This window comes from Plodia interpunctella, chromosome 4 (genome assembly GCF_027563975.2).
Source record: "Plodia interpunctella isolate USDA-ARS_2022_Savannah chromosome 4, ilPloInte3.2, whole genome shotgun sequence".
Lineage (NCBI taxonomy): Eukaryota > Metazoa > Arthropoda > Insecta > Lepidoptera > Pyralidae > Plodia > Plodia interpunctella.
This window is the reverse complement of record NC_071297.1, coordinates 5,796,483-5,816,674: the sequence shown is the minus strand read 5'-3', so window position 1 is coordinate 5,816,674 and position 20,192 is coordinate 5,796,483. Positions and strand designations below refer to the sequence as shown.

At 34.1% G+C, this 20,192-nt stretch overlaps 4 protein-coding genes across 4 annotated transcripts; 2 read left to right on the top strand and 2 right to left on the bottom strand.

Annotated features, from left to right (window-relative positions):
• Positions 1 to 4,929: 4,929 nt before the first annotated feature.
• RpL31 (Ribosomal protein L31) lies at positions 4,930 to 6,371 on the bottom strand. The gene is made up of 3 exons (XM_053743868.1): positions 6,264 to 6,371; positions 5,893 to 6,122; positions 4,930 to 5,098 (listed from the first exon to the last, which is right to left on the bottom strand). Exons 2-3 carry the CDS (start codon positions 6,114 to 6,116, stop codon positions 4,948 to 4,950), a joined length of 375 nt encoding a protein of 124 aa, XP_053599843.1. The 5' UTR covers positions 6,117 to 6,122; positions 6,264 to 6,371; the 3' UTR covers positions 4,930 to 4,947.
• Positions 6,372 to 6,460: 89 nt separating this feature from the next.
• On the top strand, positions 6,461 to 8,301 carry LOC128669220 (exosome complex component RRP43-like). Its single transcript, XM_053743866.1, has 5 exons — positions 6,461 to 6,780; positions 6,856 to 7,030; positions 7,181 to 7,475; positions 7,599 to 7,728; positions 8,051 to 8,301. The coding sequence occupies exons 1-5, from the start codon at positions 6,764 to 6,766 to the stop codon at positions 8,280 to 8,282; spliced, it is 849 nt and encodes a 282-aa protein (XP_053599841.1). The 5' UTR covers positions 6,461 to 6,763; the 3' UTR covers positions 8,283 to 8,301.
• Positions 8,302 to 8,470: 169 nt separating this feature from the next.
• Ufsp2 (UFM1 specific peptidase 2) lies at positions 8,471 to 13,870 on the top strand. Its single transcript, XM_053743864.1, has 10 exons — positions 8,471 to 8,615; positions 8,853 to 9,074; positions 9,161 to 9,388; positions 9,643 to 9,816; positions 9,956 to 10,055; positions 10,740 to 10,886; positions 11,349 to 11,471; positions 11,624 to 11,885; positions 12,022 to 12,275; positions 12,445 to 13,870. Exons 1-10 carry the CDS (start codon positions 8,508 to 8,510, stop codon positions 12,654 to 12,656), a joined length of 1,830 nt encoding a protein of 609 aa, XP_053599839.1. The 5' UTR covers positions 8,471 to 8,507; the 3' UTR covers positions 12,657 to 13,870.
• Positions 13,869 to 19,516, bottom strand: ZnT49B (Zinc transporter 49B). Its single transcript, XM_053743865.2, has 12 exons — positions 18,858 to 19,516; positions 18,533 to 18,732; positions 18,356 to 18,428; positions 18,005 to 18,134; positions 17,616 to 17,754; positions 17,123 to 17,278; positions 16,435 to 16,546; positions 15,718 to 15,928; positions 15,095 to 15,212; positions 14,847 to 14,921; positions 14,480 to 14,593; positions 13,869 to 14,368 (listed from the first exon to the last, which is right to left on the bottom strand). Exons 1-12 carry the CDS (start codon positions 19,234 to 19,236, stop codon positions 14,324 to 14,326), a joined length of 1,752 nt encoding a protein of 583 aa, XP_053599840.1. The 5' UTR covers positions 19,237 to 19,516; the 3' UTR covers positions 13,869 to 14,323.
• Between the last annotated feature and the right edge of the window lie 676 nt (positions 19,517 to 20,192).

Here is a 20,192-nt window from a genome sequence, read left to right as displayed (position 1 = left end):
GGAAGGCCTGTGCCCCAGCAATGGGGACGTTTAAAATGGCCAATGATGATTGACGCAAAAATTAATATTTGCATGCTACAAGGTGCTACGAACTACTACAAAGTTCTACGATCAGCTACGATGTGCTACGAATGCGCTGCAAACATTGCGTTTAATAATAAACAAAAAACTAAACCTAGCTACCTAATGTATTTTATATGATGATATTTAGACAAAGGAATCTAAATAGAATATATTTGAAACGTTGACAAAAATAAACCACTTTTACATAATATTTACCTCGTAATCGAAAACCAAATTGTGTCACCGCAGCAGAATTCACCTATATTTTATTGACCGACATAATGTATTTGACACCACTAATAATTGAAACTACAACTAAACACGAACAAAATTACAGCTTCATTTACGACAGAATGGTAACATGGATATTGTCATTATATTTTACTACTATTCACAGGCATCCCTAGCATTATTTTTTTTTTTAACAAAAACTGATCCATTACACGGTCGGATCCGGTTTTAAGAGTCACTCATTTAATTGTTTATACCTCTACAATGAAACACTTCAGGACTAATAAAACATTAAATAAAACACAAACAAATAGCATGATAATTTCTATAAATACCCATATAATGCTATTGGTTTATCATACGCTAACTAAATATGATATATACACACGAAAGTTAAATTAAGTACTTATTATGATAATAAATATCTCCAAAGGACAGTAAGTAATGTTTATTCAATTGTCTAACAACTATAATAGGAATCGGGAAAAGGTTCAGAAGAGAGAGAGATGAAACGTAGGTACCATTCAAAAAATAATGCACAAAAAAGAAACAATTGAAGCTTTTGATTAGGTACTTCCGCTACTTCTACTACTTGCTAAGACAATGCTTAGCATTGAATTGTACCTATGGTTTATGCTGTTATGAAACATCATCAGATATAAATAGATAAATACCTATGTGATATATTAACACAACGAGTCCCACTAATATTAATTCTGAAACTATAGTCATCTCACGAGGCCCGGCATGAGAGATGCGAGCCCCACACATAACTTAGAGGCTGTCTTGCTTGCTACTATAAATCACGCAGGACGTCCATTTGTGGACAAACCGTGGTCGCAGGTACAATCCGATTATTTTTACCTAAACTTTCCACAACATTCCACCATTAATTGTTCCTTTTTCGTTTCTTGTTTAGTGATTGGCCTCTTGACGATGAATTAACGATGCAAATAACTGTAATATGTTTTTATTCTCATACTCAAAAAGTAGCGGACGTTTGATCTAAATAGCGAGTAAGAGATGCGGAATACCATCGTCGGTTAGAAAAAACTAATATTACGTAGGTAGGTAGGTACCTACTAAAAAAAGCGGACTTATGTCGGTGTGAAGAATCTAAAAAATTATAATAAATGCAAGGTTCCTTAATTAAAAATTTACAAAGTCGCTTTGGATAATTTTTGGATTACATACTTCATCGAATTTAAATATTGTATTTTTATTCAAAATCAAATTATTATTTTACTTTTTTGATAAGGTTGAAAGAGTCAAAAACTGTCTAAATACCTCGTATGGGAACAGATTGAATTCATACAAGTACACAAACAACTACATTGTTTTCTTTCATAACTAGAAATCTGAATTACAAAAATGTTGACAATCCCGTCTTTTGCTAGTTAAATTAGCATCACATCGCAAGGATAAAATCCTTGTCTCAAGCTATAGCAAGCACTATACCGCCGCGCTAAGAGTCCACAAGTAATGAAGACTTCCCTGTTTTACATAGATAAGTGCGGCAAAGTAAGCCACAATGGAGTCTCCACACAAACACCCTTTAGTATACCATTACATTACACGATGCATGGAGTACGTGCGTCATGATTACATTGCTAGCGTTTTAAAACTGCCTGTTATTTTAGTAGAAATATAATTTTCAAGTGTTTTTAATAAAGAGGGAAGTTAAAGTTTAACGTGTGATTGTCTGTCCGTGGCATCGTAGCAGCCAAATGGTTGAACTAATTTGACCTAGTTTAAAAAAAAAGGAAATTTAATCAAGAACATTCTTAACTCTGCTTTAAAAATGTACATTCAGCCGTTTGGAAACCATCAGGCTTTTCTAGCAGATCAGAGGATGCCAAAAACTTCGATGTTTCTTAATTTTTTAGATTTATAGATCACAATAACATATTATTAGGTATTTTACATTAACTTATGTATTTATTTAAACTATTCCCAAAACAAATTAACAATCACTACGCACTAGTTGAAATGTGGAAAATAAACTTTGGACTTTCATATAAAATGAACAAGAAATTCTATGTACATTTATAGAGTTCTATATGATCATAATAATTAAGTAATAAAATTACGCCAAGCGGTCTAATGATAGAATAGACGTAATGTTGAACGATAAATCGAATTATAATTAACACTAGTACCTACCGCATAATTTGCATTACAAGCCGACCGTAATTCGATTACAGGAGCGTCCTGCAAACCACTAACACTGACATAAATTCCATTTAAACGGATTACAACAGCAATTAATCCAACAGTAAAGGTTGAATGCGGTTGGTAGTAATTCCATTAGGTAACTGCGCTCTCCGGACATCGATTTGTCAGAGTGCCTCAATCGAAGATCATTAGGATGAAAAAAATCGTTTGGAGGCGCAATCTGGCCAGCTAGGATTCTACGCACTCATTATTTTTAAAGCCTTACACTTTATGAAAATTTGGTCACCGCGGCTGTACTGTCATTACAATTTTTCAAATAATAAAGACAAGAGGTAATTTTATTACCAAACTATCCTTATCCTTACATATTATACTTAAAACAAAGTTCTGTGCCGCATCTGTCTGTCTGTTCGCGATTAAATTAAAAAACGACGGCACGGATTTTCATGCGGTTTTCACAAATAGATAGTGTGATTCCTGAGGATGGTTCAGGCGTATAATTTATTATGTTTTTACGCGAGCGAAATCGGGACCGAACCGCTAGTATGATACAATTGACCGATACTTGGGTAGGTACGTAATAATAATATATATTTGATTTTAGAAATCCCTTCTTTAAGAAAATTGATGAATTATTGTAATGACAGTGCGGCGACGTCGAAAGCTTAGTTAAACTATTAAAAATTATGTTGCATTCTCTAAACACACAGGTACCTACCGGAAAAATTTAAACATAGATTCTCCATCAATTTAACTAGTTTGATTACATTCATACGAACTTAGTTGATACATAATTTTCACAATGTCTTATAATCGAAATATTTCATTACAATTTTAAAAATTATGTCATTACATACTTATTTGTTAAATTATTAATTTGCAAGTAGGTACGCAGCAAAAGACAGCTTTTTTCATTCATTATTTGGATTTTACTCGACATAGATGGCAAAGCAAGATGTCTTCAGTAATGGATTTAGCCGTAGGTACTAATGGAAGCGAACCGCAGGCTTAGCGTTGCGGGTGACGGCATAGATGTACCACTACACCACATCCTGTGCCGTGACATCCGTTAAGTAATGTAACTGACGCAGGTACTAAGGTACGTTACCGGTTTTGTGTTGACTATTAGAATACTTATCTGGTATTTTTTACAGATGAGAGATAAGGTTCTGTGGAGATCAAAGACAAAAAAAACTAAAGACGTCGACCAACATAGCCAAATGAGAGTTCATTTCGAAATTTGTCGCGTTGCGTTGTAAGTCCGGGCACTCTCTGTGAGGTTCAATAAGTAGTTACTTTTTACAAAAATAAATGGTGCAGTTTGCCGATCTTCGCGAATTCAGTCTACATTGCTGGTTTTTCAATGCAGTAAATAAAAGCTCTCATTAGAAACTACGCAATGTTCACGCATTCGCGTCATCGTCGTTCGGCGTTTGTGTAGCTGGCACAACACTGAAAACCAATAAACAGGTTTAATCCTTAAGACAAAATTGAATTGCCATATACCTACGGCAAGTTAGTCGCTGCCAAGTTTACCAAGATGAAGAAAGGCCAACGACGGCGGTCAGTCAATAAGTTCGTACCTATTTAGGTAAATTATATTCTTATCTCGTTTTAATAAGGTTAAAAAAATATTTGCGCTTTGTCTCTTTCCTTCTCGTGTATTTCTAATACGAAGTCCTCTATCTTGTATTAATTAAACGAATGACTATGAAGTCTATAATTTTCTCGGATAAGGTGGATATATAGTTTACAGGTTATTATTGTCTCCAGTTTCAGATTCCATTGAGATCTCGGGTAGCTATAGCCAATTATAATAATGCGTCAGGATTGAGGAGCCAATTTATAAACTTTGGATATCCTTGAATATAAACAGTTTTGGACTGACTAGTAGTGATAAGACTATGTAATGTACAATTGGTACAAAATCTCAACTAATATTATAAATGCGAAATATCGTTTGTATGCTACCTCTTCTCGCATTATCTACTGAACTCGATTGTTATGAAATTTGGTACAAGGGTAGAAAATAATCTTGAATAACACAGGGTATTTTTATCGCGAAATTCCCACGAGAGTGAAGCCCTGGGGCGCAGCTAGTTATATATAATTTTCAACATTATTCAAGTAGGTATTTTCTGAGATCTAGTGTTTCCTCAGACCAAATGTTTAGATCGAGGAGCCACTTTTACATTGACATAACATTGAATGTATTGCATTTTCAACTTCCTATTTAAAATCCCACAATTTGGGACACAAAATGACTTGAAAGTCATGTACATAAAGGGACAAGTTTCCTATTAAAATCTGATTTGACCTGACTCCTCAATCCAAAATACATGTTTTTTGTATGTTTGTGATTATTAAACCAACAGTTCATAACTAGTTCCAAATGTCTGCTAAATCATAAAAAGCATTGTATTTTACTATTACAGGTATAATATAAAAAAAACAAAATAATATGCTTAAACTTAAAGTTTATTCTTGACTGGCGTCAACATTCTCTGTTTGGAGACCCTTAATTGAGGCAACAGGGACATATGTGACAAGTGTGAACAGTTTGTGGGCAGAGTCCTCATCATCATTGCGTCTGCGTGACAGCCTCACACGAACACGGAAAGGAACATTCCTGAAAAAGGAAACTTAAACTTAAAACATTGTAATAAACAAATCAGGGCTAGAAACAGGTATTTTGGTCATCTGGTTGAATAACAAGCTAAACAAGTTGTTAGAAAAAATAAGGATTTTCTCAGAGTTGAATACTAATGAAAATGGTCTGAACAAAATATATGGATATGCATGGGAACTAGTATAAACAATCAAGCCCCAACTATCATAAGTGACAGCCCCAAAGGGGCACACCGAACTATACAAGGGAGTTTATAAGGATTTTTCTAAATATTGAATAAGAATATTGTAAAAAATCATCTTCATTCACTATATTATGGCAAACTAAAATACAGGACACATTATTACAAATTGTTTTTAGTTGTAAAGATGTGTCCTGCATTTTACTTAATAGATTCAATATTAGTTATTTAATTTGAACAGTAATGGAATAATAATAAACAGATAAGTGTTGATTATTCTCTGGTAAACATATCTCTCATACATAACCAAATGAAATTAAAATGACACATAAAATCATATATAATTATAATTACTGAATTTTGTAAAATGCTTATACTATGCCATGCAATTAGCCTTCCATAAATATTTATTAATGTTGCTTACCCTCACCCTTACGTGACAATAAGAATGCCTACCTATTCAATAATGTTACATATCAACAAATGAAGAGGTTATGTTTAGTTGTTTCTAATCACATTTTTACCCCGTTAACTAAAATTACGGTAAGGATTCGCAAATAATTTTGTACTAACATTATGCATACTAACATTATGTATAATATATTGAACATACCTAACACCCTTGGACCACAGGTATTTGTTTAGACGAGTGTCTACACGAACATCAGGGGTTCCCATTTGTTTTTCTGCAAACTTCCTGATTTCTTTAATAGCTCGAGGTGCCCGTTTCTTAAAGCCTACACCATGAAGCCTTTTATGTAAGTTTACAGTGTATTCTCGCGTAACAACTTCATTGATCGCGGACTTGCCTTTCCTTTCGCCTTTTGGTTTGGCCATTGTGATCTGAAATAATATGACACCAGGGTTCAAAATATACACAGGACTAAAATATTTAATCAATAGCGAACTAGAAATGAAGTCTAAACCACAACTTTATTTCATAATTTCCATGATTTTAACAGATTATTTCACAAAAACACACACCTCGACTTCGTCAACGAAAATCACCCTGAAAAAGAAACGTCAAAGAGATGTCAGTTTGACAGTAACTATTGGGCATCAATAGTTTCTTTTTTATAGCTTTGGAAGCAAAGACTAGGCTACTCAGCATAGTCTTTGCCTCCAAAGCTATAAAAAAGTAAATGTGGAAATGGTTTGATTACTCTGTAACAATGTCATCAGTCATGTCAGAAAAATTTTAGGTTATGTTGTTTTCATTTCATGCATGGTAATTTCTATCATTGTGTTTATTTCAATTTTTTACAGCAGATAGAATGTTGAGAAATATAAAGTGGACTGAATTGAGAGTAATTTGATAAAAAGCCCGATTAGTTACTTTGATCATTTCGATTTGAATTGAAATCAAGATAAATAAATTAGGAGAAAACAAAGAAAACCATACTTTTGATAAATACCAAACATTGTTTATTGATTATTTGATAAGTACCTTGACATTACAAAATATATTTTTACCATCATACACTATGTCGGAAATTTATAAGTAAGTTACAACAAAAATTATGTTTTGCAATTGAATTTAATTTGAAATTTTATTGTTATTATTTTTTTGTTTCAGACTTATTCATCCAGTTAAATATTTTAATGATTATGTATCGCGAAATATTCGCCCTGATGGGAGAAAGTTTACTGAACAGAGAAACATCAAATTAAATGTAAACTCACTCAAAACTGCAGATGCTTCCACTGTAGTCAAGTGTGGTAATACTACTGTAGTTTGTGGAATTAAACTGGTAAAATTAATTATTACTTTTTAACGATCAAAACCAGACCCTAGTAAAACTATTTTCAGCTATGTTATGTACATGTAGATGTAGTAGTAGTAGTCAGTAATTAATTTTGGCAACTCTTCTGATTTTGCTTCTTTACCTTATCTATTTCAGGAATTAGCAACTCCAAAAGCTGAACAGCCAGATCAAGGTTTTATAGTAACTAATGTGGAACTCCCTCCATTGTGTTCATCCAAATTTAAACCAGGGCCTCCTTCGGATTATGCTCAAGTAACAAGTTACTTAGTGTCAGATATCATCATTAATTCAAAGTGTGTAGACTTGAAAGATCTATGTATAACTTCGGACAAGCTGGCATGGGTTTTATATTGTGACATAGTGGTCTTAGATAATGATGGTAGCCTAGTTGATGCTTGTATTATGGCATTGATGGCAAGTTTAAAAACAGGTAAGCTTTTGGAATTCTGTGTATAAAAAATTAAATTCTAGCAAAACCTTGTTAGGAATTGATTTAACTACTCTGTGGGTCTATTTCTATCTTTAGAATAAATAGCTATAAAATTTGTTTCAGTTACACTACCTTCTGTATCTTATGATATTGAAACTGAAGAAATACAAATTGATACCAGTAATAGAAAACCTCTGAAGATATATGGATTGCCTGTAGCTAGTAGCTTCGCTGTTTATAAACAATTACAGAGGTAAATAAACTAAACTACTTGCATTGACTGCTCATAACACACACACAGTAGTTTTCATTTTTCCATATGAAATAATTATGTCAAATTATTATAATAATATTATATATATTTATAATTTATATTACATAGAAAACCTATATTTATATATATAAATAAATTAATAAAACCTTACATTTTTGCATTCATAACTTATATTTTATATTTAATTGATGATAAAAGAACTTTTCAGTTATATAAGAATTAGCGAGCTATAAAATATAGCATGTTTCATGTGCAGTACAGATTTTCTGGCAAACTTGACAAATAAATATTTTGATTTCAGTGAAGTGCTGTTAGTAGACCCATCTTCATATGAAGAAGAAATGTGTGGCGGCATAGGTTCAAACTTCATTGTCTGCTGCAACAATGGACTGCTTTGTGGGATACAGAAATTTGGTGGCAGTGATCTATCCACTGCATGCCAGGATGAAGCACTCAAAATCGCTAAAAATAGAGCTAGCCTAGTTGAAGAAGTTATTGATACTTGTCTAAAAAATGAACTTGAAATAAAATGATTATTAATGACTAAATTGATTATTCGTATGTAAATAAGATCATTATGTATGTCTTATCCTAATTAGATTTTCTTTTTTATTGATCTATGATGGTAGGCTATTAGAAATCCTCCTAGACTCTAGGAGGACAAAATACCATGATCCTGTATAACAACAAGGGGTTGAAGCTGCGGCTAAGCATCATCCTGCTTCGCAAACTACAAGCACCATGTAAAACTACTGTGAATGGGCCTCTTTATAATATTTATTTTTCTGTTTTTGACAGACTTGTTTATATATGGCAACATTTTTAAAATGTCACCACGTCTCAAAATATCGAGTTATGTTATTGAGGTAAACTTTCGACTTTTTTGGAATAAAAAACATGAAATTGTGAAACTAAATAATTAATACAATGCATTTACAAACTAACTTCTCTATTTCGAACCATCAGACAGCTGAAATTTTTAATTTTAACACGATAACCTAATAACGTCATCAGCAGCAGTTTTTGCTGCTATTGACGGCGATTAAAGTTTAATTTACATATTTTTCATCTAATTGACAAATCTGTGTTTATTAATTTTGTAGAGGCTGTCTACATTAGACACAGACGAAAGCGCAGGATGTCTTTATGGGCTGATGTACGATGGCACCTTACTCGTGGTTGGACTTAGCATAGAACTGTTTGAAAATGAAAATAATACATACAAGCAACTGCTCCTGAACCTACCTGGTGAAATAGAATTATGCGGAGTAATAAAATTTGGTGAGAGTTTGAGTGTTGAATCAACACTCAAAGAAATACTTCAGGTATTTAATTATTTCGTTATTTACTTAAATTTTGTATAAATCTCGTGTTCTTTTTGTAAAAATAGGATTGTTTATGCCTATTTCAGGATGTAGATATAACAGACAACCCACTTGTCATTATTATTAATGAGACAAAAGAAATGAAAGCTCACTTTTTGGTGCATGATAAGTTTGAAGAGACACAATATGAAATACTGTCTTCAGATGAGTTATGGAAGCAGTTCTTACATGTTCGGCTGAATACTGTGCTCCCACTTAGCTGTGAGGCAACTATTTCTGGTGTTAAGGGTATTATGCAGAGTAAAAGGAAAAAAGTAAGAACTATTTTTAGTATATTATTACTTGTCCGGTTACTCAAGCGGTGGTGGTTGAATCCTACTTGTGCCACATGAGTTTGTATACCAATCTTTCTCATATATAGTAGTTTTCGTAGACCACCACCTGCTTCCAGAGATGTTCCTTTTCAGGGTAAAAGTCTCTGCCCTTTCTGCTTCTATCTTATTACATCACATACAGCATTTGTTATGTATGATATAGACCTTATTTTAAAATATAGCTTTTTCTATAGATTGCATCAGGGCAAGTTTCATTCCATATTGATGAAACCTTGGTGTATTTATTTGGTGTGGCCTCAGATGTTGGGTTAACTGGCACCAACACTGATGCTACTATTGGGGAGTTGGTCGATTCCAAAAGTCCAGAGCAACCTACTAAGAAAAAAAAGCATAATACCAATAATGTTGTAAGTATTTTAAAGATTTTTCATGATAACCTTGCAATAATTGTTAATAATGTTTGAATGATGATTAATGTCCCAGATAAATTTAACTTTGTACCTATTTAATATGTATTTTATAAAAGCATATCTAAATATCTTTCAGGAAATAGTACCTGTAAATTTAGTATTAAAATCAACAAAAGACATACTGTCTGAAAAACTTGTTAAGACTGCAGTCAAAATGATGACAACACAAAGGAAACGTAAGTTAACTGTTTGCTTCCAAACACAATTTTTGCCTTTAGTTCTCCTCATCACACATTAAAATTTTATGCTCAAAAACATAGTAGAATATGTTAAATACATAAATGGTTGATATGCAAAGAACCTGCTTCCTTCCTTCCTTCAGACAAAATAGTCTGTTGTAGTAGTATGAAGTGGTGGTGGTAATGGTTAAGACGTTCACCTGTGGATCGAAAGGTCTCAGGTTTGTATTCTACTTGTGCCATATGAGTTTGTATACCAATCTGACTCATATACTATTTTTCATAGACCACCACTTGCTTCCAGTGAAGGAAAACATAGTGAGGAAATCTGCACACTGGTGGACAGTGTAGTTTACTAGTGTGTATGCGACTACCTGCCGGTATGGCGGTAAGTAGTCGTAAAAATCATGTCAGATGCCTTTAGGCGACTTGAATAAAATCTGACACCAGTGTTTGCAATAACACACTGAATATTATAATGAGGAGTAGTATCTAGTATGATATATATTGTTAGTGCAGTGACTCATTTATTTATATGAGTGACTATTATAACAATGAAATTGTAAAGTGAGATAAGCCAAACACATATTGTCCTTAACATAATAAAGCTTAAGAGTTTGTTTCTTAGAATGCACTAGTCTCTGAAAATACCAGTCTGATTAAAAAAATTGTGATTTCCAGCCGCATTCTGCATCAGTATGCCCCTGCGCGTAGATACGATGGCGATGATTCATCGCAACACCAAACTGCTGGATCTGTACACCGTGCTGGTAGAAGCTGCCTGTCGGTCTCTCAGGCTTTTGGAGAATGTATTATTAGAACAACTAGGTATGCATTGTGTTTGTAACCATTGTATATGTATATCATGTATATCATTGTATATGTATATCATGTATATCTGTTATACAAATTATTTATTACTAGCTGTGCCTCGAAGCTTTGTTCCCGAGGGATTTTTGGGATAAAAGTACCCTATGTATTATTCCTATGTGTTTAAGTTACCCTATATTTTCTACCTGTGTACCAAATTTCATAACAATCAGTCTAGTAGATAATGTGTGAAGAGATAACAAACAAACTTACTTTCACATTTATAACATCAGTTGAGTGGGATTCATATTCTGAAAAAGATAGGAATTACTTTTTAGATATTTACTATTCTTCATTTCATAAATAGATGTGCCTTTGATTAGGGCTTTTTAGAATAGGTATCAACCATGAATATTAGCAAGTTTTACATAAAAAGGGTTGGCATTTCAAGCCTTTTAGTTATTATATTATCATTTTCAGGTCAGGAAGGCATTGGTGATGGAGCTGGTTTGCGTTTACCAGAGACTTTCCACTATCTCCCTAATGAGCTAGGTCATTTTTTGACCAGAATAGTGCCTAAGGGAATACCAGATGAAAGTATGGGTTAGTATATCTATTACGGTAACACTTTCTCTCCTATTGAAGATTCTACAAAGTCTGTAAATGTGAACACAAGATTTCATTTTAATTTTCTGTTATATAGAGCAGGTCAAACAAAACTGGACATCTTTTTGTTATAATTATATATATTTCAGAAAAAGAAAGGCGTTCGCTCCACGAACAGCTAGCGTTACCTCTAACGAGACCCATATTCCGCAGAGGTAATGCCTACACTAGGAGCAGAGGTCAGCTCATAAACCCACACGAGGCCATCACGCCGTCGCCACCCAAGCCCGATGTCACTACAGCCTTAGTGAGGGGGCGGTACACATACCACCACTACATGCAGGACAACTTTAATGATGACGGCTGGGGTTGTGCCTATCGCTCGATGCAGACTATATTTTCATGGTTCAGGTACTTTTATAGACTTGGTATGATATTTTGATTTGGCATTTTACATATGTTTAAATGTATGAGAGATAGTAATTTGTGATCTGACGGATATTTCTTTTACAAACTCAAAAGTGCACCATTATTAATTTTTTTTCAGGTTTCAAGGCTACACCACAGTAGGTGTGCCCACACATAAAGAAATACAACAGTGCCTTGTAAAAATTGGAGATAAATCATCCTCATTCGTCGGCTCAAAACAGTGGATAGGTTCGACTGAAGTAATGTTCTGCCTGGAGACTTTACTAGGAGTACAATCAAGAATTATATACGCAAATACTGGTACTGAATTACAAAGTTACGCTCCTGAACTGGTCCACCATTTCCAAACACATGGCAGCCCTATTATGATTGGTGAGTATATAAATATTATCTTACTACAATGCTGGTTTAAAATTCAAAATGCTGAAAAATATGGATTGTGTTCAAGATGGACAAAGATAAATGTTTTTTGTTTTCTATAAAGCCTAAATTATTTCAAATATAAATTTGATGCGCAGATTATTTTATTATATCTTTCCAGGTGGTGGAGTGCTGGCACACACAATCCTGGGTGTTGAATACAATACCGTCACACAAGAGATCCGATATCTGATCTTAGACCCCCACTACACCGGAGCGGAAGACCTGACCACGGTTGTCAACAAGGGCTGGTGCGGGTGGAAACCTTCAGACTTCTGGAACAAGGCTGCCCACTACAACCTCTGTCTGCCGCAAACTAAACCGGCTATTTAATGCTCAAATTGTATTCAAACAATGTTCAGTCAAAATTAGCAGTTTGCCAGAGAATTTGAAAATATGAGGATTTCCATTCCAATCAACTGAACAATTGATTGCTGCCGGGATCTCGATGTTTCAATGTCATGCAAAAATATAATTTTTTGAATGTTATTACAAGGTGGAATGGAAAATATTGAGCGGACGATACCATTGTCTGGAATTGACCATTTGTTATAGGTATGTATAGAAATAACATAAAAACTAACGTATATATCTAGTTTGTATGTGTAACTGTTCTTACGTTACATTATTATCAGTTTTAATTCGAAATAAGTATATGCGAATAAATTATAATTTTCATTTTTGTGCTAATTAGACTGAACATAAAGCTTTGATACTTTTTTTTTTGCGGTAGACTGAATTTTATCCAACATTGTTCGATTTGAATTGTTTCTCTTTGGGTGTTCAATTAATGTTTGATATTCCAAGCTGTGATAGTTGAATTCGAAAACTAATGTGCAGAATGTCAATTGTTTTTGATCACGTTATCGACAACATTGCGCAAATACTTTTTAAAATTAATTGGCATCTTGCACACAACATACGAATACTCTATCAATTCCACGTGTTTGCATTTGAAAACGGCACGACTTTCTTGTTATTTAGATATGCCATAATCATTTAAGCGGAGAAGGTAGAGTAAGAAGGTTTAATTGTAAAACTGTAACAGTTGGGATGGCTAGAATACGAGTCTTGTTTTTTGTTAACCAAGTTTATTTAGCTCATAAATTTGCGCTACACTATAATCTTTACTTGTAATATTTAACCGTTTGCCTAAAACTCAAAAATAAAAAGTATTGGTTTATGGATAAAATAATGTGAAGTTAAAGCCAGTTAAAAGTATGAAATTCGTTAATTAATTTGGTTGTGTTAATGATTTTATTGTTTTACTGCCATGTGCCAGTGCATAGTAGTGCCACTTGTAATGCATAGCAACATGTAAATAGATGTATTTTCAATATTAAATTGCACATATTAATTTGCGTACTGATACACATAGCATTTATGATGTTTATTTAATAATAATTGCTTAGTATTTCATTCCCTTTCTCTATGTGCTTATAGTATGTACCTATATATTATTGTTGTGACGATATCAGATGCATGTAAGCTAAATGAATTGTTATATTTTGTACTAATTAAATAATTAAATTATAATTCTATGAGTATTTGTATCTTTTTATTTCGTAATTTCAAATTATCTATAGTTTACACAACAAAAAATAAATATGATTTAATTAAGTTATGATAAACTTACATATCCTATAATGTTTAATCAAAACTTAACACCATTTATGTACAACTAAATCACAGTAAAAGATTTCAGCTGGTGAAACACACTTTCAACTATTTAAAAACCTTGCGTTGACTATTTTTCCCTAATTCGAAATAAGTAAGCAAGAACATCGTAGGTAACGATAAAAGGAACGCAACAAAACGTTTTCTAGATATTATGTAACAGTAACTGATGCAAAAGTGCATGAATGTTCAGTAATCTATCCAAATTTCGATCGAACTCTGTAGTTGATAGTGTCTATTGTCAAACAGTAAAGATAAGCTTAGGAATATAACTAGCTAAGTGAACCAGTAAGTTTACATTGCAGTTACAGCCTATTTGAACTTTATAGAATCTCCAGATCACAGTGCCGAATTTGTGGAAACTTTTTCTGAAATAGAAAACAAAACTTTTTGTATACTTAAAACGTAAGAAGAACAACAACGTATTTTTTATATTTTTTCCAAACACATAAATGTCATGCGGACTTATAAATACATACCCTTAATTTCAGTTCTATTCTATCGATCTCTCCACCCAACATATCTACAATATTTTCGCCATGTTTCAGTAGGAATGCTTCAACATCATCTATAGTCTCAATTTTCTTCATGTCCTGTAAGTTATACAAGAGTTTCCATTTAGGCATCTGAACAACTTATGTGCAGTCAATTTATTCTTACAAGTATCTTCATTTATGTAAACAATCTTACCATGTCTTTTTATTATTTTTACATTTATTATATAGATTTTACAGCAATATAAATTAAAATTACTGGTTAAAAATTATTTACTTTAGAATGTATAGGTTTGAACTGTAAAAAAACGGACGTTACCCACTGTTATTCTATTGTAATTTGTATACATACCTCCAATAATGTATTTAAATCGTGTTTCTCCAAATATGATCTAGTTAAAGCTCTGCCATCAAAATCAACTTCAGCCTGAAATAAAAATAATGTGAATTATGCGATATTTAAACATAAATGTCTTTGGTTCACATGACCAAAAACCATTTCTGATTGATATGTTTATGAATGTAAATTTTATTGAATCATAATCACAGGCAATTTGCGTGTGCTTTTAGATCTTTACTCAAATATTTTAAATGTCTTACCTTATACCTAATGAGGTTACTTCCCATGTCGATACCCTTTACGTCGTGAATGGCTCGTATCATAAAATCTCTTTCCAAAACACTGTTTATTTCATCTAACTGTTCCTGCGGTATCGACCTGCACATAAAACGGGTAAGTACATTAGTTTATTTTACATCAATATGTGTTATAGCTATAGAAAGTGTTTCGATGTCACCTGTAAGGAGATGACAACGCAGTCAGGGTTGTCACAACGTGATACTGTATTCATAAATTTTATTTATAAAAAGTTCTAGCTCCTAATTTAGCAGGTCGTATACGTCGGAAGCAGTCCATCCTTCACCTCTCAACTCAACCCTCACATTGACGTGCGTTAACGCTTCATACAATTTCTACGTTGTTCTGCGTTGTCTGCCGACATGCGTCAAAAGACTGAGCACGACTGAGCCCCTCATGAGCGCGATGCAACCGGGCATGACACTAAAGGCAGGTCCGCTGCGCCATGTTTTGAGCAGAACATTGTTAAAAAACCACGCAGCCACGCCCCTTTTTATGTTTTTGAACAAATGTTCTGTTCAAAACATGGCGGACCCGGCTTAAGAACCAAGTAGATCCGTCGCTATGCTTCTATTAAATCACTTACCTGCCAACGAGAGCGTTGACATTGCTCATGATGATGAAGGAGGCAACACCTGCGAGTAGCGTGCCAACCAGTATGGAGCCCACGGCGTCGTACAGCGGGTTGCCGGTGATCTGCGACAGCGCCATGCACGACGCCGCCACAGACACGCCCGCCACGGCCGCCGTGTCCTCCATCAGTACCACGTTCACTGACGGGTCTGAGCTACGCATCACTGCCGAAGATACGGCAATAATCTAATTTTAAACTTCATTATTGATTGCTTAATACATGGTACAATTAATGGTCTGACAGACAGGGATACCGACTACCGACGACCGTGCTATGTGGAGACGAAAAAGTAAGAAAGCGGACCCCGGGCTTCGACATTCAAAGGCTGAGGAAGGAACCCCACGGCGTTGTACCGCGTAGTATTTTGTATAAGATAGGGTAGTGATAGGATAGTGGCTTTAGACAGATAAAACTATACACATCTTCAGTTTTGTTAATACAAGAATGAGGACCGCGAGTTATAAATACACGAAAAGAATGGGAAATGGGATAGACCACTAATATCTTTTGTCCCCCATCGTTACCACTTTGGATATGTTCTATCTCTTGGCTACGCTAGCTCGTTGTATTTAGTTTTCTTTGTATTATATGGGACTTGTATGACAGTGAATAGAGAGCAACCACACATGCTTTGAAGTGAATTAGCAAAAAAAAATTAGAAATACTTACCATACTCATATAAAGGTACATTGGCTTCTTTAGCGCCCTTACGAACGGCATTTATAGCAACCATCAGTGTAGCTCCCTCGGACACTACCGCCCCACCCAACACGAAGTAAGCCTGAAATGATTTTTCCATCATTAACTAATCATCTCTACTAATGTATGTCCTTAGGCCTGGTCCCGGCTGTTTACGCAGTCATTAAATCCTACCAATCCGCTTTGGCTGATGCATCCAGGTGGCCCATACTTTTTATTCATCCATAAATTCAAATTCAAATATTTTTTTCAGAAATTAGACCTTCACAGGCACTTTTTCTCGTCAATTAGACATAAGAAAGCCAATGAGCGAAGTGAAGACGCAAAAATGGCCAAAGCTGAGGTTTGAATTAGCTGATATATGGATTTACTAGTCAGATTAGAAAAACATATGATAGAGATATGGGGCATAGCTACTTAAACATATAAGTTGAATTCAAAAGAAACTCTGCAGAAATTTATAAAACGAAAAGTAATTTATTTTAAGATAGGCATTTCTTCTTGATATTTTCCGAATCCCATAATTTGGGAACTTCTAGGCAAGAGTAATAGACATTTTTTGAGCTAGCGGCTAGCACCCTAAACTTTATCTTCGGTTCTAATAAGCTAAATTGTAGTCAAACGCACTAAAATTAATAATTTAAAACATGATAGCCACCCAATAGAAGTCATGAAGTGGTTGCGGATCCAGAATACCCGTCACTCCATGGTAGAACGACAACCCACTGCCCACGCAAAAGATGCCAACACCAGATATCAGCGAGGACACATATCGCATGTTTGTGTATCCATAGGGATGATCTGGATCCGCCATCTGGAAAAATATTTCTTTATAAGTACAGCAATAAATCTTCATTTTAAAATTTGGAGGGCCTATGTCACCACTATTTGATGATATATCATGTTGTAATTTGATAGATGAATTAAGCGTTGGATATTAGAAATAAACCAAACCGATTATACACCTGAAACTATATCTAATGATGAAAACTATACAAAAATCCATGTGGTAGTTTTTGAGTTTATCAGTTTTTGAGTTTATCTGTTCATACAGACGTGACAGGGACTTCTTTTATAATATGTAAGGATAAGGATATATTGTATAATAAAGGGTCATCCCTCCACCACTTTATTTAAACATATATACTCACTTGAACTGATTTGTGTATTCCATATGCTAATATTAGTTGATTCACTGTATCAGCTAGAGAATGTATGCATTCAGAAAACAAGCTATGTGATCCAGTGTAGAACCATGCACATAGCTTGAATAGAAAATTACAACCATTTCTGCAAAGAAACATTGTATATTAGAAATCATTTTAATTAGGTACTTCCTAAACAGATACTTTCAGGAAAATATCACAATATTATATGGCAAAAGATCTTAGGCCACAGAGTATGCAACGCACCTCTAACACCCCTGGTTTTACAGGCATATGGATGCCTGCAGATTGTGGTGGCCACTTAACCATGGACTGCATGCTTTGTATACTACCAAAAAAATATAAATAATTAAAGTTATTAAATATCAACTTACATTCCTACTGCTGTGAGTACCACTCGACCTGATCTAGTTTTCAGACCCTCACCTTCCACTTCAGGTCTAATACGTTTGTGGCTCATCTCCCTCCTGTAGTTACGTAATCTCCTCTTCACGGTAAACACATCTAAAAAAAATTGTATGAAATGATTACATAAGTAACAAGCTAAAGTTATTCATGTTTGAAGAGAGACTGAAAAGTCTGAGAACTGAAACCAAACCTTGAAACCCTTGTTTCAGTCAGATACTAATGAATTTTAACTAAAGGTTATTTAACAACATGAAAAGATTATAGACAACTAGTTTGTTATAAAATTATAAGGGTTACATAGTTTACAAAATGTTTACCTTGTTCATATCTTCGTCTGTCTAATTCCCTTCGCAATAATTCTTTTTCTAAGGCCTCTCTTGACCCCCACACCTATAAATACATAGATAAATACAAACAATTTTCAGACACAAATATTTGTGTTTCTGAATCTCTAAACTCATAGTGTAAGTTGGTAAAAGGTTTAAAGTACCAACCTCAATAGCTTTAGCATCTACATCTTTCCTATAATACACAGTAATTGGGGGCTCAGATTCATACGGCGACCTCCGCAATACTTTAGGTAGAGTTTCCAAATCAGACTGCTTAAGCAAATATTCTGTCATAGCCCTCATAGGTGTGATAAAGTTACGTTCAGTATAAGATGCAGAAAAATCAATCAATAGCCTTTTCTTAGCTGAAACAATAATACATAAACAATCATGTACAAAGCATAAAGTATTATTGTAGCAGAATTCTATAGGTCAATTTATGAACAATTTAGAACCTATAGATACCTGCATGCAATATAATTTGCTTTACCTGGAGGTTTAGGTGGAGGTGTTGATGGGGCCGCTTCTTTGGCAGCTTTTTCTATCGTAACTTTGGTCACAACTTTATCAACGTCTGTTTCAGTCTTGACTACGATATCCCCCGTAGCACTTTGTTTGATTACTTTATTAGTAACATCTCCTTTATTTGCTACTTTATCTGACACGTCAGTAGCATTTGCTGTTTTGTTCTTTTCCCTAATATAACTTGTAGTATTTATATGCCGCCACAATTTTGTGTCAGCTGTACGAAACGCGTCGTGGCGGAAAGGTTTAGATAACACATTACACATTGAATGCAATTGCTTCAGCTCTACAGTTTTCGTTCCTAGTTTTCGATAAAAACACTTAATAACTAACGTAGGTAGCATGATGAATTCTTAAATTTACACTAAAATAACTACTTGCTCGTTCTTTACAGTTTCATCTAAGTCATCACGAAACATACATTGTCGATTTGTATAACTGTATCTTCTAGAACACTCACAATAAAAATAAAAATCTGCTGCCTTTAAATATATCGTTTAATAAAAACTCCCATTAATAATAAAAAAAATTATAATGTGAAAAATGTACAATTAATTCGCATTCAACAAATAAAATAATATAGCTAGCCGACATTAATGAATGCGACAAGCACAGATGACATTGACATGACATATGATAAAGCATGACAGCAGCATAGACAATGGAAATATTTTTTTAATAGTTCTCTAGTCTTTGTCATAATCGTTGATCTTGCTTAAGATCACTGGTTTGCCGCCCGAGAATAGGGCATATTACGCAAAGCTCAGCACAGATAGCGCTACTGGTACAAGTAAGGTACACAAACATTGCCAATGGAAAAGGCAAAAAGCGCCTATTTTCAATATTGTTGCAGATTTACGACCAAAAATACCTTCTACGCAATCGTGATACGAGTTTGCGGAATGATTTAGTGGATTATTCTGAAAATAATAACATTATTTTAGGTTATGTTCTGCATTATTTGGTCAACTGTGGTCATAAACTGATATAAACTTGATTTTAACTGAAGATCTTACCTGTATGAAGTCCATATTTTAATAGGTTTTCACGAGTGAAGTGTTCCGAGCTTCTTTTCGACCGTTTACTGGCTCGAAAATTTTACAGCGTGAGGCGTATCCCATAGTTTTCAAAGTTTTTTTGATCTTATATGGAAAACAATTATCCCGCCAGAGTACAATATGAACTTCATACAGGTAAGGCTTTCAGTCAAAATCAAGTTTATTAGTTTATTACCACAGTTGACCAAATAATGCAGAACATAACCTTAAATGGTATTAATATTTTCTTTGGTCTTTTCCGT